This window comes from Chanos chanos, chromosome 8 (genome assembly GCF_902362185.1).
Source record: "Chanos chanos chromosome 8, fChaCha1.1, whole genome shotgun sequence".
NCBI lineage: Eukaryota > Metazoa > Chordata > Actinopteri > Gonorynchiformes > Chanidae > Chanos > Chanos chanos.
In genome coordinates, this window is record NC_044502.1 from 2,625,273 (window position 1) to 2,649,152 (window position 23,880).

The 23,880-nt window shown below is 42.7% G+C and overlaps 1 protein-coding gene across 1 annotated transcript; it reads left to right on the forward strand.

Moving 5' to 3' along the window:
- Window positions 1–7,568: 7,568 nt before the first annotated feature.
- On the forward strand, window positions 7,569–22,895 carry LOC115819200 (claudin-10-like). The gene is made up of 5 exons (XM_030782759.1): window positions 7,569–7,800; window positions 8,228–8,389; window positions 8,492–8,573; window positions 20,721–20,828; window positions 22,685–22,895. The coding sequence occupies exons 1-5, from the start codon at window positions 7,569–7,571 to the stop codon at window positions 22,893–22,895; spliced, it is 795 nt and encodes a 264-aa protein (XP_030638619.1).
- The last annotated feature ends 985 nt before the right edge of the window (window positions 22,896–23,880 follow it).

Here is a 23,880-nt window from a genome sequence, read left to right on the forward strand (position 1 = left end):
CTTGTAATTGCGACGTATTGGTGTACGTTACCTGATAGAAATTTTACATTACAAACTTTTTTCCCAATAAATAAATGATTGCACTGTTTGTTCAAAAGTAATAAATAAAAAGAGCTTTAACATATCACAAAAAATTTATTTACAGATTTTGATAGTGACAAAGGAGGTGTTGGACCTAATCAAGTAGGTGTCGGTCCCAATCTGGGAGGTCCCGGATCCTGTTCCGGCAGGACCTGGCACGAATTAAGCCCTGCCCCAGCACCAAAGTCCATACTGAACCATAAGCTTCATATAACAGTGTACCTGTATTTTGGAATGACGACATGTAATACGTGGTTAAATGCGAATGACATGGATAAAAACGGGATAAACAATATTAGTAAGATGTTAACTGTTACATTTGGAAAGAGTATGGAAACAGCATGTCATGCAACTGAAATAAAATGAAACAGGCGTTTTTCTGGTCTGAATCAGTTGCTGAGTTTGTAAACTTGGAGCGTTTTCCCCTTGGTTTGGCTTCTTTTCACACACACCCCTTTTTCACCAACAGGGAATGGGTTCTTGTACTGGTTCCGTTCAGGATTCTTTGAACCTTGGTACCTTCTAGTGAACCAGCCTGCATTTCCACCGGTTTTGTGCGGAACCATTGTAATCAAGGATGTGTCGTCAACGGAGGGCATGGCACAATGCACAACGGAAGTAAACAGTAGTAGCAAGATGGCGGGTCGCATTGATTACCCGTGAACTTTTGTAATTGCAGATATTTGTTTTTATCCAAAAAACAAGCATGGACCAACTACTAACGATAAGATGACATAGAAGACTATCACATGCAAGATGAATAGTGTGTGGAAAAGTTTATTTTGCAGACGTATAGTCTACGTGAGTGTAAATGAATGACACATCCACTGACGTTGTCCAATTTATTTTGGCTCAAAATGCTCTGAATGGTTCAAAATTTTGTGCGCAAACCAGAACCCGTCCCCTGTTGGTGGAAAAGAGGTGGCACAGAAAAATCCAAGCAAACCAAAATGCATCACTTCAAACCACATGAGAATGCTCACTCTGCTTATTCATCATATGAGTCCGGGGCGGGACCAAGAAAGTAGATATGGGAAGAAGGTCCTGTGTTCTGGACCAGTGCATATTTCTGTGAGAGAAACATTGTTATGCAATTCAACACGGAGCAATGGCAGAGTTGGAATTTGCTCGTGACCGGGGTAATTATCTGGGCAGTGCTAGATTGCTCATATTCAGAGTTACAGTTAAATGTTCAGGAACTATATTTATATAACTAGCTATATTTATATATACAGTTATATTTATATATTCGAGAATTGAATTTATATATTCAGAGTTACATTTTTCATTTATATATTAAGGTATTACATTTTTCATTTATATATTAAGGTATTACATTTATATATTCAGCTTTATATTTATTTATTTCCCGTTTGGCCCCTCATACTATATATATACTATATATATATATATATATATATATATAGTCACTACTCAAAGACAGTACCTGTTATCACTTTAAATATGTGGATTGCTTCTCAAAGCTGAACCATCAGCATGGGAAGTATCGATACTTTGGTATCGATCCGCCCATGCTTAATAAATAGTGTCTCGTCCACAGTTTTCCATGTCTGGAAAACTGTGTCTGTATACTCAAATGTCATTAGCATCCCAGAATGATTTCACTTTTGATTTCATGTTTAGCATTCAATGTACGCTCACGCTATGCGTAGAACCAATAGCATTTTTTCTCAGTTTTTATGCTCTGAGATTTCTGATGTTGTATCCGTCAGAATCACTTTCTTAGATTACAAAGAGACTGCTACTGATTTTTAACAGTTTTTTCAGCTTATCTGTCACCGTTCGCCTCTATACAAGGTTCAGTTTGTAAGCATTTGATATGAACATTTGAAATGTTCGAACTCAACAAAATGAGTCATTATCGCATGTGACTCAGCAATATAACAGCTCTACCCAAGCTGTCTATTCAGCTACCTTTGCTGTTATGGTCTGGTCAATGCTTAACCTCTCTTAAAGAGATTATGTTCCTAAACCTTTGCTAAAAGCTGTCATGAGTGATTCTGACATCATTTGTTTTTCTGTCATTGGCTCTACATCAGAGTGGATGAAGAAGCTTTTTGCTGTGAAGACCATGTATTGAGTCCTATGGACTCATAGAGTCTCATCTCATCTCACTATTTGCTGCTTATCCCGGACCGGGCCACTGTGGTAGCAGGCTGAGGAGGGCAGCCCAGATGTTCCTTTCTCTGCCGCATCCACCAGCTCCTCCTAGGGGATCCCAAGGTGTTCCCAGGCCAGCCGAGATATATAATCCTCCCAACACAACCTGGGTCTGCCCCCGGGTCCTCTCCTAGTTAATCTGCCTGGAACCATGGCCTTGGACTTGGAGGTACTGATAATCATCCTGACCGTTTCACACTCAGCTGCAAACTGTCCCAGTGGGGTGGAGGTCACAGCTTGATGAGACCAACAGAACCACATCATCTGCAAAGAGGAGAGGCACAATCCTGAGGTCACCATACTGGACCTCCACCCCCTGACTGCGCCTTGAAATCCTGTCCATGAAAATCATGAACAGAATTGGCGACAAGGTACAGCCCTGGCGGAGTCCAATACCCACTGGGAATGAGCTTGACTTAGTGCAAAGAACACAGAGAGAGCTCTCACTACAGTTATACAGGGACCAAATGGTTTGCAGCAGCAAACCTGTCACCCCATACTCCTGCAGCACTGCTCACAGGACACCCCGGGGAACACGGTTGTAAACCTTCTCCAGATCCATAAAAGACATGTAGACTGGACTGGCAAACTCCCATGATCCCTCCAGTACCCGTGCAAGTTTGAAGGGCTGGTCTGCTGTTCCATGGCCAGGACTGAATCCACATTGTTCCTTCTGGATCTGAGGTTTGACAATCAGCTGGAGTCTCCTTTCCAGCACCCTGAAGTAAGCTTTCCCAGGGAGGCTGAGCTGTGTGATAACCCCGATAATTGGAGCACACTCTCCGGTCCCCCTTTTAAAAAATGGGGCCCACCACCCCTGTGTGCCATGCCACAGACACTGTCCCCAACCTCCAAGCAACATTGAAGGTACGTGTCAGCCATGACAGCCCAACAACATCCAAAGCCTTCAGCATTTTAGGGTGGATCCCATCCACTCCCGGCATGTTGCCACTGCGGAGTTTCCTTACTGCCAGGGAAATGGGCGCCAGCCCCCCCCGAATCCTCTGGCTCTGCCCCCTCCGTGAAGGGCATGTCATTTGGGTTTAGGAGCTCCTCAAAATGTTCCTTCCACCGTCTGACCTCCCCATCCCTGCTGAGAACAGCCTGGATGAGGCCCTGCCTGCCCCTCTTAAGTCATCTGACAGTTTGCCAGAACCTGTTTGAGGCCAACTGAAAGTCCTTCTCCATGGCCTCCCCGAACTCCTCCTATACCTGAGTTTTTGCTTCCATGACCACCATCGCTGCAGCCCATTTGGCTTGCCCATACCTCTCAGCCAATTCCGGAGTTCCCTGAGCCCGATGGTGTCCACCAACAGGTGCTTGGGTTGCCGCCACGACAGGCACTGACGACGGTCTGGCCACAGAGATTAAATAAAAAAAAAATCCTTCTGACTGAAAAGCTGAGTGAAGATGTGACGGAATCTGATGGAAGATGTGGGTGGTTGCAAAAGGATACTTTCTTCTCATTCGTCGAAGTGGTGAGATTGCAGGTTGCTCCTTTTTGAACTGCAGCTTCTCGCTCATTCTTTCGTCACAAACTTTGACTTTGATTGCAATCTTGATTAACTTTATTTGTATTTGAACTGTTTCTATTGCTAGCTGGACATTAAGACTCTCATACTTTGGGAATTTTGCTATTTTGTCACGTTTATTAATGCATATTTTGATGTTAATCTAACGCTGGCTTTTCTGTACACTAAAGTTGAATGTGTGTGCATCTGCTGAGACATGATTAATTGATTAGCCTACTTCAGTACACTGTAGGACTATATTATCGTCTCCGATTATTTAATTATTATACATATTATTATTATTATATTGAAGTGTATGATTTTCAGTTTGTGGCTTTAATTAGTAGCCTAAGAGAAGGCCCAGTCTCCGAGCAGCATCAGTAAGTTAGCCTATGTGGCTCCATTACCCAAACTGTCTCCATTACAACATAAGGAATTGATAGTAGACAATCGTATAGCAAGATTCATAAGTAGGCTAATGTAAATAAAATAACATTATTAAGAGGACATTAGAACATTATACCCTACAGCCATAGCCAAACACCCTCCCATCCTCTTGCCCCCCCCCTCCCCTTCAGATCTACACTGACCTCATACATGGCCTCTCTGGGATCCATTTGACGGAAATCTGTCATAGCAATGGAGAATTACAATTTACAATTTACAATTAAGTTATTTGGCAGACGCTTTTTACCAAAGCGACTTACAATTGGTGCATCAGTCGGATTTCTAATACCTTCAACAGAGATCATAATAAGACTGAGCGTCGAATTGCCCCTTCGCATTGCGCCCCTGGAATACTTTTACAAACAGAAATACAAGACAAAGGTTTTTTTTTTTTTTGGTTTTTTTTTTCCTCTAGGGAAGGGAGAACTTTAATCCCTGTGGCATTGTTGAAGCTGCAGCTTCAACAATGGAGGCTTTGAACAGGGTCCATTCAGACTCCATGTCTCCAACCCTCTGGACAGGGTCCTCAGCCAGATGTTCCCAGTTTACCCTCACTACAAGCTTAGGTTTAGCAGGTCTGTGCAGCAGCCTTGCCCCCATCTGATCCAACTCACCACCAGGTGGTCAGTTGACAGCTTTGCCCTTCTCTTCACCCAAGTGTCCAGAACATATGGCTGCAAGTCTGATGAGATGACTACAAAGTCGATCATCGACCACTGGCCTAAGGAGCTCTGGTACTAGGTACACTTGTGAGCTGCCTTATGCTTGAACATGGTGTTCGTTATGGACAATCCATGACTTGCACAGAAGTCCAACAACAAAGCACCACTCGGGTTCAGATCAGGTAGGCCGTTCCTTCCAATCACCCTCGTCCAGGTTTCTCCATCATTGCCAGTGTGAGTGCTGAAATCTCCCAGTAGAATTACGAAGTCCCCAGATGGTGCCCTCAGTGCCTTGGGCAGGTGTGGGATTACTTGTTAGCCCCTGACGGAGCACCCTTGTGTTGGAGTTTGTCCTGGTGAACAAGGGGCTTGCCCCACTGCGACTTCAGGTTGCAGGGGGAAAATCTCTGACTGTCATTCACTGGGACAAACTCCAACACAGCGGTGCTCAGTCAGGGGCTAACAAGTAACCCCACACCTGCCCACCTCTCAGCCCGGGCAAGACTGGAGAAGGCTGTGCATAGAATTGAGCCAGACTATATCTAGTCGGTATCGCTTGACCTCTTGCACAAGTTCTGGCTCCTTCCCCCCAGAAACGTGACATTCCACATACCAAAAGCCAGTTTCTGCACCGTAAATCCAGCCTGCCGGGGCCTCTGCCCCAACCCATCAATCGTGTGGCCTCGCACCTGGCCCCTATTTTTCCCCTCGCAGGTGGTGGGCCCACAAGAGGGCGGCTCCACATGGCTCGTTCTGGCCAAGTCCAGCCAGACCCCATGGCAGGTCCGGCCACCAGGCACTCGCTTACAAGCTCCCCTCCCAGGCCTGGCTCCAGGAGGGAACCCCGGTATTCCTATACCAGACCAAGTGCCTGTATTTCTGTGAAGACTATTCATAGGGGCTTTATGAATTGCTTTGTCTGGTCCCTCACCTGAGACCTCTCTACCTTGTTTGACCCTACCAGGAGCTACATGCTCTAGACAGCACAACTACCAGGGTCACAGGGGCCCACAAAACCCTCCACCACGATAAGGCTGCGATTCCAGGAGGGGACTCATAGAGTCTCACAGTACATTTTTGTGAAAAAATGTGGCAAAGCAGGACTCAAAATGTCTTTAGGTAGCTTCTTTACTGGATCACTCCTTAACTCAGAGCCATCTAGGACAGCTTTAATCCTTTATGGAATAATGTAAAACATTTTGGTCACTGTGGTTTGAGTTTTTAAATAATGTGTAATGACTAAGGTGGTTTGTGTATCACAGGGTGGAATACTCTCCTTCAGTCAGATATCCGACAGTGCCCCTCACTCAAGAAGCCGGCCCATACTCTCCCAGATGGAACAGTCAACATTCTGTAGACCACCCTCAAGATTAAGACGATCAACACAGTCCAGACAATCCACTAATTCCAAAAACGCAACACGCTCAAGACAATACATACAGTCAATGTTATGCACTACAACAGCAACACAGTCCACCATTTCCAGGGAGTCCAGAGGTTCTAAGAAATCAAATTATTCTCAAACTTATCTCAAAAGTGTCAAATTAATCTCAGATAAAGACAAAGACCATACAGTTGTAATTGTTTAGTCCTCATAAGCAAAAATGTACTTCCTGAGGCACTGATATAGTTCTGCTTTGAATGAGTCTCAATAAAAATCACCTTTACCTGTCAGGGGGTTGTGACTGATTATCTTTGAAGGCACAACCGAAAACTCCTTTAGCTAAATGAACCTGCTAATGTGGACTTTTCTAGCCATTTGTACAGTGAAGAAACTACCCTTGTGTAATGTTGTTTGAACATGGATGTTTTAGAGGAGGAACCTAAACAAATTCGTCATTGGTAACTTTAAGAGTATCATGTCTCTGTGACTCAGAGACAGAGCAAGTATATGATGGGAGTCATTTTTTTTAAACAGTTTGTGACCCCTTGCCTTTACATAGGGAACATCAATCAGAATATATTTGAAAAGTATGCTTTGAACATCATCCCAACACAGGGGACACTTAACTCTGATCCCTGTAAACTCAATCGCAATGAGCGCACATTAAACCACCTCACAGGGCCATGGATGTTTCGTCACATGAACCATGCTGGGAACAGATCTTTTTGTGTGGGAACCATGAATGTTCTGCTGAAATATTAAAAGAGAAGCAAATATCCTGTGATAAGGATCTTCAGCCATAATGTGTTACTTTGTTTAGTTGACATTTCCTTGACTCTGGGAAAGCCGGGAGGGAGGTATCGGCCCAGCTACTTTCTGGCCCTCATAGTGACTCTTACAGGCAATGTGTTGTATACAATTTGCCAATGACATGCTGCTTAGCTTGATAGAATGGTCCCTAGCACTGAAAGGTGATCTAGTAGATACTAGATAAACTCATGGGAAACAGTAACTTCATAGTAAGCACTTTAGCATCAGATAAACATCCAGAGTCATTGAGATGTAAGCCAAACTGCTGATTGCTCTGATGGCAGGAGGCAGGTGGGAAGCTGCTATAGAGAGAGTCTGACACATCTCTGCCCCTACTTTACCTCCTTCTGACTGACGTGATCCTCAACCATAAATCCTGCTCCCATTTTTAAGAAGAGCCAAAAAAAGGTCCATTTCTTCTTTTGCTTTCCCTCAGGATTTTTTCTTTTCTTTTTTCTTTTTCTTCTTCTGAATTGGAATTGGGATAGAAACATGAAGTACCGGACAATAGTGATGTATACGGAGATAGGCTGCTTTGTGTCTTGTCTGTGTGGCTGGATTCTGATCTGCTCCACGTTACCCACTGAGTACTGGATCTATTCAGAATCAGGCACCACTGTCATGACTACATCAAACTTTTACTCAAACCTGTGGATGGACTGCATCAATGATGACACTGGGGTATCTGACTGCAAGTATTACCCCTCCATGCTGGCGCTACCAGGTAAAGTTATCAAACAGCGCAATTTTATCCCCAAGCCACTTATCAATGCTGCAATATCAACATTCTTTTTTCCTCTTATTTTGATTTAAACTAATAAAGGATGCCATTACGGGTCCAGTATTCAGTTTGTTGCTCTGTGAAATTTAGTAAACATACAACAATAAAACTGTATTGATTTGTATTGAATTATGTTGAACAAGTTAGTATGGCTTTCAAAATAAAAAGATGATCTCTGAGGATTTTGACTGAAAAGTAAAGAAAAACTAAAATTTGAGATTTTTCTAGAAGAAAGTTCGCATAAAATGCAGTATGTTTGACTAAACTGTTGTTGTGTTGACAAATAATGAATCACAGTAAATCCTGAAAAAAACCCCACATTGCTATATATCGGGACCCAATTACATATAATCTTTTCTCTGACTGGTAGTTTTTCTCCACGTGTGCCGAGCCCTGGCCATCATCGCTGTAATCCTGGGATTCTGGGGTGCAGTTCTGGTCCTAATCGGAATGAAATGCACAAAGATCGGAGGTTCTGAGCTCACCAACGCCAGAGTGACGTTCGCAGGCGCTCTGACCTACATGGCGTCGGGTATTATCCTCACTTCTGCCCTCAACAATTCTTTACTCTCTTTTACGTATTTTTCTTTTTCTACTTTTTTAACCTACAAATGTTTGTGCAACACTCTTCCAGGGTTCAGTGGAATGATCACGTACTCGTTGTGGGGAGAAAAAATCCGGTCAGAATTTGTGGACCCTACTTTCGTCGCGGCAAAGTGAGTCAGTGTTAGGGTGACCAGGTGTCCCACTTTGCGTTGTACTGCACAGCATTTTGAACCTTTGTCCCACAACCTGCATATTGAGATAATGTCCTGCATTTTCATGGGTCATTTGGTCATTTTTGTCCAGAAATAAGAACACATGGATGCGTTCTCTTAGTCGCCCAGCTCATGAGCCGCTTATGCTGTTGCAGCATAGTTTTCAAGGATGGGCGGATCGATACCAAAATACTGATACTTCCCAATCCTGATGTTTTGACTACTGATCCTCACATTATAAAAATAGATAACAACTCCTGGCTTTAAGTAGAGATTTTAATATATATGTTTGTATACACACACACACATATATAGAGAGGAACTACTTTTCCTTCCACCTTTTCGCTCTGCTACCCATAGCTTATAGAGGGGCAGTAGTAAGGCAAGCAGAGAAACAGATTCTACCAGTTAGTTAGTTGCTCTATGGCAGAGACAAAAACGAAGCATTATTTGGAGCTATTTCACTCTCGTAAACAACAATGCAGTAAAATGTGATATGTGTCAAAAGTCTGTAAGGTATTGTAGCATTGTAGCAATACCGTCATATTTTGATTTGACTGTTGTGGCCTGTAAAGCCCTTTTGAGACTGTAAACAGTGATATTGGGCTCTAAATAAACTTGAACTTGAACTTGAACTTCAATACCACAAATCTGATGAAACACGAGAAAACTGCCACTCAAAAGAACATAACGAGTTACGGCAAAAGCGAGGAGAGAACACAGGCAAATACCCCGACATCTGACAGAGTGAGGCAGAGTTCTCTGACAGAAGCTTTTCAGTGAGTCAGGCATTGTCCAGGTATACACTGACAATACTAGGTTATTTTAAGCATTTGAAAAATAAGGACCTGTGTTTTATATTTTCTTTTATGAAAAATTAAAACAAAATATAGAAGTCTGCTCTTTTGTAGGTTTTCATACTAATGCCAAAGCTTTCAAATACAACTTTTGATGTCTGCATTTACAAATTTTTGCTATAGAAATCACAAAGATTTCCTGTTTTTGTGTACACAAGAAGGCTTTTTAAAGTATCAGTATCAGTATCAGTATCGGGATACTAACCATAGTATTACTTGGTATCGGATCGAAAAGAAAATCAGTGGTATCGCCCATCCCTAATAGTTTCTACTCTATTTAATAGCGCTACGTCAAAAGCAGCAACCTGGCTCATACAAATGCAACATAGCCAAGCTTATCTAAAAGATTGGGTTTCATCCAGTTGCTGAGAAGAGAGCAGTGAAGGTGGTCATCAAGAGGCTTTGACGGCTGTCCAGCAAACTATGCAGATGTGGAGCCCGTGAACTCCTCTGCTACATCGAAAAAAACAAACTTAGACAAACTTTACAGATATGAAGGTAAAAGCTACCAGGCGACATCATGGCCACAAAGAAAAGAAAATGTTTGTTTGGCAAAGATCGGGCTGTGACATATTCCTGGGTGTACGTAGTTAACTTTTTCCCGTTAAGTAGTGGGTGGCAGTTCGACTCATATTAGTGAACCGATTCTTTTGAACAGTTTGCGGAATTGAACCGGGTTTTCAAGTTTTGATTCTTTTGCAGTAGGTTTCCTCACTCAAAAAGTTTCTATTTTGTCACACAAAAGCGAGCCTACACGTCTTTCAGCCACTTACTTCCTTGTTTCCGAAGATCTGCTAGCTAGGCCTTATGGGATACTAGATTGGTGTACAGTTGGCCCTCCGTATCCACAGGGGGTTGGTTCCAGGACTTCCTGCGGATGCAAAAACCTGTGGATGCTCAAGTCCCTTATATAAAATAGCTTAGTATTTGCACATAACCTACTCACATCCTCCCGTATGCTTTAAATCATCTATAGATTACATATATAATAGCTAATACAATAGAAATGCTATGTAAATAGTTGTTATACCATATTGCTTTGGGAATAATGATGTGAAAAAAAAGTCTGTACATGTTCAGTACAGACGCAACCATTGTTGGCCTAACTGCATGCTACATGCTCGTCAGCAACAACGTTTTCTTTCTTTCAAAATTTTCTTTCTTTCAACACATACAGATTGCTTTTGTTTAATGACCTGAAAGAGCAATACATAGAATAAAACACAGAATACTTAAAATACAAGTACATATAGAAAACATAATTATAAATAGAGAAAATATAAATGTTTTAAAACACAAGTAGTGAACAAACGAGGTGAACAATACTCAAACAACTGGAGAGAGACAGGATCTGTGAAATGACAGGAGGCTACAGCAGGGTACGCCCACACATCACTTCATTCGCTCTGTGCGTGGCAAATTCAAGTTTTGCTTTTTGGAACTTCCTGGAATTTTTTTTCCGAATATTTTCGGATCCGGACCCTGCAGATAAGGAGAGCCGGCTGTATTCACTGCATTGACAGAATGACCCAGAACATGAGTCAAGTCTTCGGGTGTCTTCGGGTAGACTCGTCTATTGCCTGAACCGAACTCGAGGTCTCAAGCTCGCGTTTTCAAACTGGAACTGTCCAAGTTGAAACTCATGCTTTCAAATTCATGCTGTCTGAGTTCGATCTCGAGCATTTGAACTTGAACTGCCTAAATCTGAACTCGAGTTTTCAAACTCAGGTTTTTGAGGTCGAGCTGTCTGAGTTCGAACTTGTGCTTTTGAACTTGGGTTTTCGGACTCGAGATTTCTGGCTACAGAGCTGCAGAAGGCTGATGGCCGAGACACTACAGTTGTTTAACTAAATTCAGATCCTTTCAGTTACCCTACTGGGGTAAATGTAAACACATTTTCAATTCGGTAAGATAATCAGTCTGTCTTCTGAAGAGACGGACGTTACTGCGACCTATTTTTTTGGGCGCATTAGTCCACATTTTTTTGCTTTTTATTAATTGCTCTCAGCCTGTTGTGCGCACTGCGTATTGATACTAAAGGTTTCCGACCCATTGCATGCAGTTGACTGGGAGCAGCTGAATTAGAAAATAGGAAATAGAAAAGAAAAAAAAAAGGACTCAGTTTTGCTGATGAACAAGTCTGAACGACTTTTTAGTAAAAAGTCGTTCAAAAAGAACAACTTGTTCACGAACTGCACACCACTACAGCTGAGGAATAGTAAAATTATATTAGCCTACTCGTCTCGACATTTTATACTTCCGAGCGATTTCACATATGATTGCTCTAATATTGCGAATGACTTAGGTTCACTGACAGCTTGAGAATCAGCTGCTGGTTTCTGGCCTACTTTCTTTGCAGGTTTGCTACCTACAACCACCTGTAGGCCTTCTGAGAACTGAGTGAATCTGCGACACATCAAATGATCCGGGTCACCAGCTCCAAAGTGACCAGAGAGACAGGAGCAACTAGAAAACAGACTCAGACGCTACCTACAGTAGATGAATTCTTCATGTTCATGATGCATCTTGCTTTGGGCCTCAAGCAAAGAGACCTGGCTCATCGCTTTCATGTACATCAGACCACTGTGAGCCACATCATATCATCCTGGGCCAAAAATGATCCGCTCTGTCTCTAATGGTACGCATCACTTCTAGATCTTTGTAAAGCCGCTCAACAAAAACCGCATCACCGGCATACCGCGGTATTAGGAGGTGTACCGTGGTGTTGAGCCCATGACCGCCATTACCGTCATAACATCTTTTTTCCCCTCATATCTGAGAGTGCTGCCATCCTCATGTAGCTTTTATCTTGGTCTGTGGCCTTGTCTACACGTATCCGGATATTTTCGAAAACTCAGTTTTGAAAAGGATCTTGTCCATAGCACATGTATTTTTTTAAATCTCTCCACATGAGAACTAGAAAACCATTCTAGAATGCCTAGACCTCTGCACTGAGCATACACATAACATTTAGCAAGTGCATCACGTCCTTGTAACCTTCTGGTCGACTGACCAGTCAGATCAATCGAGAGGACTGACACTGAGGAGAAGTGGTTTGCGAGTCTGGAGTTGAAAACTAGTGAGCAACTGCAACTGTCGACAAATAATGTTACATTAACAGACAAGACAGACATGTACGATGGAGTACTAGGGCCACACTAAGCAAAGAAAAAATTCTGAGATTTCGAGAATAAGGTTGTAATATTATGAAAATAAAGTCTTAATTGAGAAAAAAAGTCATAGTGTTACGAGATTAAAGTCGTAATGTAATGTGATAGTCATAATACTTCAAGAAAAAAGTCACCGTATCACAAGAAAAAAAATCATAATATTACAATAATAAAATTGTAAAATTTGGAGGAAAAAAACCCATAATTTTTAGGAGAAAATATTACCAGCAGCAACAAAACAGGCAAGAGGACAGTCAATGGAATTTATGATAATTTGGTGCTGATGTGCCAAAAGATTAAGTATTTCATTATTTGTGAAACTTATACTAAAGTATAATTTCACAAGATGCTCCATGTTCCTTATTTTAACACAGGCGGCAAGCTGTTCTTTTCATATTTCCTCTCTAAAATAACACGTAGCCTAAAATTATGACATTATTCTCATAATATTATGAATTTTTTCTTGTAGAATTATAACTTTATTCTTGTAATATTACGGCTTTATTCTAGCAATATTTCAACCTTATTCTCGAAATTTTTTCTTCCTAAACGTGGCCCTAATGCTCTGTCATAAATACTCAGTCATACCATGTATAGTCTTTTCAATTATGTTTGTTTTTAACCCCTTAAACTCTTTCAGCTCAACAATTTAAACGTATTAACGGACAAGTAATGTCAAATGAATGAATAATTAAACACGTGGGGGTTTGGTTGTCATATTCTTCGAATACCCCAGTAAGGAAATTTCTATACCACTGCAGACCTACAAGTATGTCCTCCTGAACGCACACAACAAAATCTCACCACTCTAAACCAGTCAAGAAGACCTGTCCTTGAACTTGCCGGTGGTACTTGTGCTGCCTCCGAGGTTTCAAAGTACCGCCTGACATTTTCAGATAGGGACTTTCCACATAGCTCTGAATGTTGGGGCATTTGACTTCTAAGAGACCAAATGATGGGTTCTCAGAGGGATCAAAGATTACTCCATCAGGCCATGCCATGGAACGTCAGGGTGAACAACAAAACCACACAGTGAGTGGTTCACATTTTTCAGACTGCAGTATTCCCTAACTGCAACTGGCTCCACATCTATTCCTCTCTTCATGTCCTTGGTCTGGATAGCTCCCCTGTAGATTCCCTTCTGCCAAATTTTCAGCGGATGTATGTCCATGAACATGGCTTGCCTTGTAGAAATGTGTAGATGTTACTCTCATCTTTCTCAAATGATGCCATTCTTGACATGAACTCTGCCTCTGCGTTGCAGCTTCAATCCTGTGGGCCACGTTGAATGAGACCTCCAGGGACCTAACATGCAGTTGTTCCTGTTCTGATAAAACATAGGCACATTCTGACGCCTCAATCCCATAGTTTTGGATGGGAAGGGGATGTCGATGATTTCTCGCGTTGCTGGTGGCTTATGCTGGAATGAGAGCACACTCCCTGCCTGTATAGCCCCAAAGGCAGATTCAGCTAATGGGACTGCAACTAACATGCCAGTTGCTGTAACCAAAGGTGCAACTACAGGACTAAAGTTCTTTAGACCTCTGACACTCTCAGCATGGCAACATTGGGCATTTCTCCATTCAACACTTTGTAGAGTGAACTTCTGAAAAACATTAAAAGCAAAAAACAAAAACAAACGGTACACTACATTGCTGTCACAATACTAGCGAGACTGTTAAAACCACATCGATTAAGGGTAAAATAATCTAACCTCACACAGACAGCAGTTGAATTATTTGGTTTGTGAACCTCCGTTTCTCCAACCAGACCTGGCTTTACACCCTGACAGTGGGGACACATTTGACATTGCATCATGATAGCTAAACGGATGTATATAGATGTAGTGTTCACATGCTAGATGACTTACCAGTGTCCTTTGTTTATGCCAAAGCTGCTCAGTGTCTGTGCAGCTGTGGACTGGGGGTACAGCAGGAATGTTTAGCTGAAAGTAGTGCACAGTCTGATCAGTGGCGACTCCTAGCGGGGGCCAGGGGGAGCCGGGCTTCCTCAGAATTAAATGACTTAAGACGTGAAAATCTCTATAACAGTGACAACACGTGAAATAAATTTTCATGGAACTTTTCACTTGATTATGTTCCCATTCTGATTATGTAGCCTACCGTATATTTTTTATGGTGACTATGGTGACAGGAAAGCTTTTTAGTGTCATATCGTTGTACGTTTCTCGATTTATGGTAGGCTTGCATTTCATGACGCTGAGGGGAGGCCAGGCTTGGTTCACGCCCACTTGACCTTCTCTCACATTTTTTAAGATAAATTATCCAGTCACCATTGAGTGTTGTACCGGTCTGACTGGACTGTGAAAGAGAAAAAAAATGCCCAGTGGGTGTGTAGAGGAAGCCCACGAATGTTTGGTTTCCATGAAAACATACAGTAAATTGTCAGTGGGCGGGCGAGGGAATCCAACCCGCAGCTGTCTTCGCACCAGTCAGATCAGAAATGCAAGTCATGACCATTTGACATGAGCAGTTAATAAACTGAATTTCAACCAGAGAGAGTGAGTAGTTGGTCAGGGATCATCGTAGTAGTAAGACATGGATGTTGACTTTAATTTTTTGTTGCAAAACGATAGGTTAAGTTGCCACTTTAGCAACAACTTCATATTAAAGAGAAAAGGAGGCTGATGACGGATATTGCCATAGTGTTAAAAAACAGCAATAAAGTGAAAACTTTTTCTACTCAACACTATGCTAAGACTACGTGGTTAACTGCTAGCACAACAGTCACTGTGAAACGCATCACCGTAGCCTAATATTTACACCAGACTACCGAGATTTGGTGCATTTCATTACCATGGCAAGTATTGTTGGGATTCCTCTAATCCCCATGTGCGGCTACTGAGTCTGATAAAGAAGGGCGACCAAATGGTTGCATAGGGCACATCCTGCCACACAGGAGCAATGGTGGCCAACCGAAATAACAGGGTTTGAGTGTTTGAACACCATCTAGGGAGAAATAGTAGCTTAGATGAGAGTTGTTTAATAAAAGTAAATGAAAATAATGATGAAAAACATACTGTATATTATATGCATATCTTGTTGTGAGAGTCATAGACTCTCAAAAATGTTTATATATGCCCATCCACTTTAATTCACAGAAGACAGTAAACAGAGACAAGTATATATATATATTTATCAGTTTACCTGACCATTACCCTAACCATTGACCCTACTCTCAAGCTGCGTGGCTTTTCGCTTTTCCTCATCGATCTATGACAGACTGCCCTCTCGCTGACCTCTCCCCTCACTTAGTATTTCATTGTGAGGGGGGAAGATAAATACAGTTTTAAATTGCATACTTCTTACACAGTGGCTTGACAGCTAGCTGAAAGATAAATCACACAAATCACAGTCAAAAGTGATAGCTTACTGGTATGTCGAGCTAGATATAGTATTAGCCAGTCTGTCAAAATATAATCACCGACCAGTTTACAACTAGTTGGTTGGTTGCGAGGTAATATTTAGCTACTTACACTCGTAGTTATCAGTGTGGCTGGAGATGTACATTTTAAAACCTTTCTCCCGCTTGCTAGAGGGAGCAATACATGACATTTTCACAGGCCAGTCTACATCGTTTACTGACAGACGAGGTAAGTCTAGTGTAAAAGAGAGCCATGTCCATCTGCTTGTTGACCAGTGTATAAAAACCGGAAGCTGACCTGCCTGTATACAAGAACCCGAAAGACAAGCGTGCATGAAGGGGATACTCCGCAGCAGTACCTAGTTGATACATGACATACTCCTCCCCCTCTTCAATGAAAAGTACCACTTTTCTCAAAGATACTTTAGACTGTAACACGCCATTACAGGTTAACTCAACATATTACCATACTGCAGCTGTCTGTGCGATGATGGTGCCTGGAACCCATTTTGGACTGCCTGTGTAATTGCGCGTCAGCACATTTTCCAGGACGGAAGACTCTGCCCTTTGCTGTGTTCTCACGCCTTTCGATCTGTGCCTGCTGTTGACGCAGCAGTTTGTTCTGATAAAGGTGCTTATTTGCTGCCAGCTTCCTCAGTCATGGCCCTGTCACAAAATTCTGCTTGGAGCACCAAATTGGCCAGGGTGGCTCCTGACCCCACCAAGTATGTATGGGTGGTTCTTGGAACTACAAGCGCTTTCATGTCCTTTTGTCATATTTTTAAACATACATGTAATTTTGAACAATTCTCTCTGTTAAATTAACAATAAAACCATCTTAGAAACTTTTTACCATCTGTCTATTATTGTCTTGCTTTTCAACATCCTTATAAGCTTCAATATCACTGTTTTTCCCCTTGTCCCACACCCAGACTTCTGAAAGTCAACCATGAAAATAAAGTTTAAAATTATGATTTATCTAAAAACTTTTAATATGCCTGAATAAAGAAATAAATTATCAAAAAAAATTTTAGTATTTAATGTCAGACAGTTGTCAACATTATTTTTTACACAAAATAGCTCTGTCCCACAGTATCACTGTCATTTTCACCACAGCAATGTAATTTCCCGGTAAAAAGTCTGCATGTGAAAGCTACATTGAACTTTTTCACAAAATCTCATGGAAATGTCATTTCCACCATAGTCATTTCCACCACACTTCCCTGTGTCAAAAATGAACAAATATCAAAAATGACCAAGTTATCTTGTGATGGTAGTGCACCTTCTCTTGGACCTTAAAACTCGACAAATTAGTTAAACTTGTGAGACTGTGATGAGTGTGATTTAAAAATTGATAAAAAAAAGGAAAAAAGAAAAATATATAAAAGAATATAAGTATACACTTACAGTGTGATATGTTCATGTGCGTTACAGGATAATTCCTCTGCATGCTTAAACTAGCTTGTATGCACTCTTCAGAACTCTAATGGCGGTGAAAAGCCTATAGAACCATAGACTTTGACACTTCAACACTGCTTCTTTCTTTGTCACCATGTTGAAACACCTTATACTTATTGATCTTGCCTTCTACATCTAAGGGTTGTAAGCTGCATTGCCCCACTAACTGGGAACTCTGTGCTCACTGCCAAGTAGAAACAGGGAAAGATTTACAGGTCAAGCAAGGCACCAGTAGGTAGCGGTTCTGCATCACTGGCCAGGAATCTCCTTGAATTTCAGGAAATTAGACAAATACCAGTTGAGCTGGACCTGGTCAGGCTGGATGATGGGAATGGCATAGAAGCCACACTGATGACCAGCTGGGCACAGTGGCACAAGACCTGCCGATTAAAATATAATCAATCCATGCTTCAGCAAGGTGGAAGTTGTCAGAAAAGTTGAAGCAGTCTGATGCACCCAAGGATCACTCACAGTCTGCTCACAGCCAAGTCAACACTAAAGAGCCTGTGTGCTTCTTCTGCAACAAGCCAGCTGGCTCTGAAGTGCTCCGTGAGGCATAAACAAAACAGTTGGATTTCAAAGCTGCCTTGGGAAGAATTGCTTGCCAAACTTGAAACTACCTCCGGGTGATCCATAACAAAGCAAGACAGGTTGTATGAGAGGATGAACATGAGGAAGATGCTAAGCTGCATGGCAGTGCTTTCACAGAGTTGGCAGCCTTTAGGGAGATAACAAGAGGTGATGGCTGTGCTCCAATGTTCAAACTGGCAGACCTAGGTGACCTGTATAAATTCTGACTTGAACAGCTAGGTGCCACCGTGTGGCATCAGATCCACACAACCTGAAGAACAGGCTTCTCTCTGTGACTTAAGGGCACATTCGCAGGGGAGAGACACACTTCTGACATTTCAGTACGATACTGGGAACAGAAAAGGACTCATTTCATGGTACTGGTATCTCTTTGATACAGCACCCTACACATGAATGTGCACGCTCTGACTGGCGTGTTTGTCATGAACCAGTCCACTCCGTCCACTCGGTTGATCAAAGTTGGTGCACAAGCATAGTTTCAGAGGAAGTGTTGACAGAGACTCCTTTGTCATTCCATGTGACACATTTCTGTATGACAGCAAGAAAGCGTGCAGTCACTGGTGAAGTGAGCCTTTTCCTTGTGAACCCCGGAGTGAGTGTTTCATGCTCTATATGCATCTCTCTGCTAGTAGCAGGGTGATGCAGAGCAGATCGGATAAGCTGGACTCCATGCATTTCAATGGTATCTGTTCAATCATTCAATGGTTTTCTGGGCTGTGCTTGATCTCATGATTGCAACTTCTGGCCACCTACTATGTGCATCAATAGCCACCAACAACATTCTCTCTTCAAGCAAAGTGCACAGGTATGCGCTGTCACACTTGCTAAGGCCAGTCTCACGGATGTAGATGGGCTAACTGTGGTGTGTTGCGGACTCTCTGACAGGAGAGACATGACTTTCCCATGTCTTCAATGTAACCATCGAGTCCTGGCCACCAAAAGTAGCTCCTGTCAAATTCTTTCATCCGGACAATTCCACATTGCCCTGAATGAAGCCATTGCGGCAGCACTTTCCTCAGATTTGGTGGAATGATTACCCTCTGCCCCTTTGGTAAACATCTGTCTTGGACTGAGAGTTTGTTCATCCTTGAGAGGTATGGTTTCAGCTTAGCAGAACTCTCAACCTTCCCTCCACTGATCACAGCATCGGTCAGCTTAGAGAGCACAGGGTCATTTCTGTTATGATGTTTCACTTGTGCGCAGGTGACTGGTGTGTCCCTTCAAAGGTGTCCGCTTGATTTGACACAGCATGGGTTTCTGACAAGGGTAGTCTTGAAAGACCATCCGTATTTGAATGCAGCTCAGACTGCCAGTACTTTAGGTCGTATGTGTGAGCGGAGAGGACCGATGCCCACCTTTGCATATGACTCGTGGCCCAAAGATGGTGGTGAGAGGGCAGTGGTCCATCAGAAGGGTGAACGTCCTCCTGAAAAGGTATTGGTGGAATTTACAAATGCCGAACGCTATCCCCAGTGCCTCCCATTCTATTTGGGTGTAGTTGCTTTTGGCTTTGTTGAGTGAGCGTGATGCAGAAGCTATTGCTCTTTCCTCTCCATTTGGCACGATATGTGACACTATGGCACCTACTCCTTGAGGTGACGCATCACAGACTAATTGCAGGGGAAGCGAGGGGTCAAAGTGTGTTAGCACATCAGACTTGAACAACACTTCCTTGGTTTGCGCAAAAGCCCTCTCACATTGAGCTGTCCATTTCCACACTTTGTCCTGGCCTTAGAGATGATGGAGTGGCTTCAGCATGGATGCCAGGTTAGGAATAAATCCACTGTAATAATTAAGCAGACCAGGATAAGGACGTAGTTGACTTACGTTTTGTGGCGCTGGTGCCTCTGTGGCTGCCGGGACCTCTGATCGAGCCTTGTGTAATCCCAAGGCATAAATCACATGCCCCAAGTACTCCACAGAAGGTTAGAAGAATTCACACTTGGCCTTACAGACTCCATACTGTTTCAGTCTTTCTAGGGTTGCATCAAGATTCCTCAAGTGCTCATCCTCGGTTTTGCCTGTGACTAGAATATCATCCAGGTTTGCGGTCCTTTTTCCTCCCCATTTGTTCAGGTCTCCTTACTCACGGCTCCATTCTTTACCGCTCGTGCGATGTCCTGTTTCTTTCCCTTTTTGAAGTTGTAGCTCACCAGCCTGCTAGCTAGCTAGTCTTCGTAGCAGCCGCGGAAAGTTTTATTTCAGCTCATTTCAGCTCTTCTTGCACTTTTGCGTCCTTCGAGCTCAGCAAACACACCTGCATTCATCCACCTCGTCGCTAGTTGTTCTATTGTGGCGTTGTCTCGGTTTACACCAGGCAAATGACCATCTGGAGTCAGAGATGAAAGTTATGCATCTTTGCTGGAACACTTGTCTCACATGTAACACTGTGCACACGGATTCCCCTAATGCTCTGCAGTAATCAACTACAGGTGACAGAAGGGAACATAATATTGTGCAATAGTACCTAGGTGATAGATCAACAGGGCTGTGTCATGTATGTCAATCAGAACATAGAGTGTTCTGAGCAATTCTGTGCAATCATAGAGCAATTCTGTGCAGTACAACAATGGTTGGTTATTGGCCTTCTTGCCCTCTGTGGAACTTGAGCTGGTAAAAGTTTTCTCTCTTTTTTCTTTTTCCAGATTTGAGTTCGGAGCAGCTCTCTTTATCGGCTGGGGAGGGTCCTGTCTGGTCATTGTGGGAAGTTCAGTCATGTGTTACTTTTCAGGAAAAGAAGGAGTCAAGAGAAGGTGAGAGGCCTAACTTTAAGATAAGATAAGGTAAGATAAGACTTCATTAATCCCCTGGTGGGGAAATTTGGGTGTTAACAGCAGCGGGTAAGAAGGAAAGACAGGCGAAGAAGCATGGATAAAAATACAAGACAAAAATACAAGACAATAAATATAATATACTATAGTGTATAATGTAGCAGTGAGCAATAAAAAAAAAACACCAAATGAGCAAACAACTGTACATGTAGAGCAAAAAGTGCAAAAAGCTATGATAGCAATAAACAGATGAGCAGAACAGGTTTGGGTATTTACAGTGTCCACATGTACATGTAGTGCAAAAATGTATGATAAGAACAGTAGCAAGTGACCAAACAGGTTTGGGTGTTTTAAGTGTTCAAGTGTTATTAAGATATTAAGTGATATTAAGTGTCTGAGGTAGGTGTATAAATTAACCTGTAGGTGCGTGGGTGAAGTATGAGAGTGTGCTTAGCCCAGGGTATGTGTAGGTAAATCCAGCATGGAAGGAAGGAAGGAAGATCAGGGCGGTGACGACTAGGGAAAAGGCATTGGCTAGGAGTCTCAGCTGCTGTTGTTAGAGCCTGATGGCTGTCGGGACAAAGGAGCGCCTGAATCGCTCCGTCTTGCACTCGGGGGAGATGAGCCTGTGGCTGAAGATGCTCCCCTATCTGCCGTCCAGTCCAGCTTATTGTTTATGTGCGCTCCAAGGAACCTGTACGAGTCTACCATCTCTATTTCATATTTCCTCCCCCTGGATGGTGACAGGGGTTGGGGGCTTCCTTCACCGTCGGAAGTCCACCACTGGCTCCTTGGTCTTGCCAATGTTGAGCTGGAGGTGGTTCTCCCTGCACCATCTGGTGAAGCTCTCTACCACCCTTCTGTTCTGCTCCTCCTCCTCGTCCTCACTGATGCAGCCCACAACGGTGGAATCATCGGAGAACTTCTGGAGATGGCACGTTCCAGAGTTGAGATAGTCAGAGGTGTATATGGTGAAAAGAGGTGGTGAAAGTACGGTTCCTTAGGGTCCATTGGTGTTGCCCATCACCACATCTGACAGAGCTTTTGGTGGGTACAACGCTGTCCTTGCAGAACCGGATATAGTCTGTAATGCACTGGGAGAGTCCCTCAACACCCTCTGCGTGGTCCTCCAGGAACAGGTCCCAGTCTGTAGTCTCAAAACAGTCCTGCATGGCCTCCTCAGATTCTCTAGACCACACCTTTACGGTCCTGGTGGCGGCGGACTGCCATCTGACTATAGGCTTGTACTGGGACACAAGATGTATCAGGTTGTGGTCTGATCCGCCGATGGGGAGGGGGGGGCAGTGGAGTTGTATGCCTCCTTCACGTTGGCATACAGCAAGTCCAAGATTTTACTCGCTCTTGTTTTGCGTTCCACATACTGAATGAAATTAATAAGGAGTTTGGAGAGGGAGATAGTCCAGTATGTTCTCTGTCAGCCATGCCTCCGTGAAACATGAGTTTACATTTATGACCATGTAGTTCTCAAACATATCTGAGAACCAACTGAACATTATGTGATTCACTTGTGGTTGTATGAATGGTACACGTTCCCATATATGCCAAACAGAATCCCTTGGGGAAAAAAAAGAAAACAAAAAAACTACCAGTCTCAAATCCTAATTAAATCTTTTTCCACCTCATTTATGAACATTGTTTGAGGCCAAGGGTTCATTACCAATCTCAACATGTTCATGTAGCCAGTGGTGAATATTGCACTGCTAAGGCCACTTGACAATCTCATGTGCTTTGTTTAAACTAGACAACTTCATCTCAGAACTGAACATTAAAAACCCAATTCTTTTTTTCTTCCTCTGTCTGATCCTCTCACTGATTAGCACGAGTAAGAGACAATACAGACCTGGAACCTACCTCTCAGCTCGGACTAGGCGAACCTACATGGTAGAGGGTTCTGCCAGGCAGATGGTGAGCACGCCCCCTTTGTTCCAGGTGGGCAGGGAGAGCCAAGGAACCCGGATGACCCGGGGAACGCGGTCCAACAGAACCACCAGGACCCCCGTGCCCCTTAGCATGGACTCCTTTGTGTGACACTAACAGTGACTGGGTAGACGGAATGAGGTTGGCAGAGGACAAACGTTGGCACGACAACGCTGTCAAGGAAGCGTATCTACGGCAACAATTGAATGACTCTTGTGGGGGAGAGGAAAAACTCCCCGCTGCAAATTTATTTTTGTGAACTTTGTCTTTGCGTGACTATCAATGGATACATATGTGACAAAAACGTGAATTTTTTTGTTAATGATTTTACAAAACAGTCTTGTTTAAGATTTTGCATACTCAAAACAGGGTTTATTTCATAACAACCTGTTTCTTGTACAACAACAACAGACATATTCAAATGCTTTTAAAATCACTATTTGGTGTAAAAAAAAAAAAAAAAATCAAAGTGCAATAGAACACAAAAGCTTTTCAACATAAAAAAATCTTTTTTTTTAACAAAATGTAACACTCAGTGCGGTTACGTGCACATAACAATCTGATTTCAATCTGATTACAGCCTTCGATTAAAAAATGTCATGTAGATTTGGTAATCGGACTGAAATCCAATTTCATGAAATCCGAAAGAATAACCCGGAGTATTCGATTTCTATCTGATTAGAACTGGCGTGTAACTGATACACGGGTTTCAGTTGGAGTTTATCGTTTTGCACGTGCCTGGTCTTTCTTATTGAGCGGACACTTAATAAAACTGAAATAGCTTACTGTTAACCAGTCTATGGTGGGCTGCTAACTAACTAGCGTGGAGAGATACAACAATCATTTTTTGTTGGACAGGAGACTATATTTCTGATTAGAGTTTTAGAAGAACTAAACATAATAAAATATGTAGGCGGCAGGAAGACCAGAAATGGTGAGAAAGACCCAAGCAACAGTTACTGTTTTGGTTTTTCGAGTTTTTCAAAATATACCTGTGGGCTAATCAGGTAACCGATACCTATCCCTCCTTGAACGAAGATGTTTCATTATGTGAATTGGATTGTGCCTCTTCTCTTACCATGTAAACCGGAATATT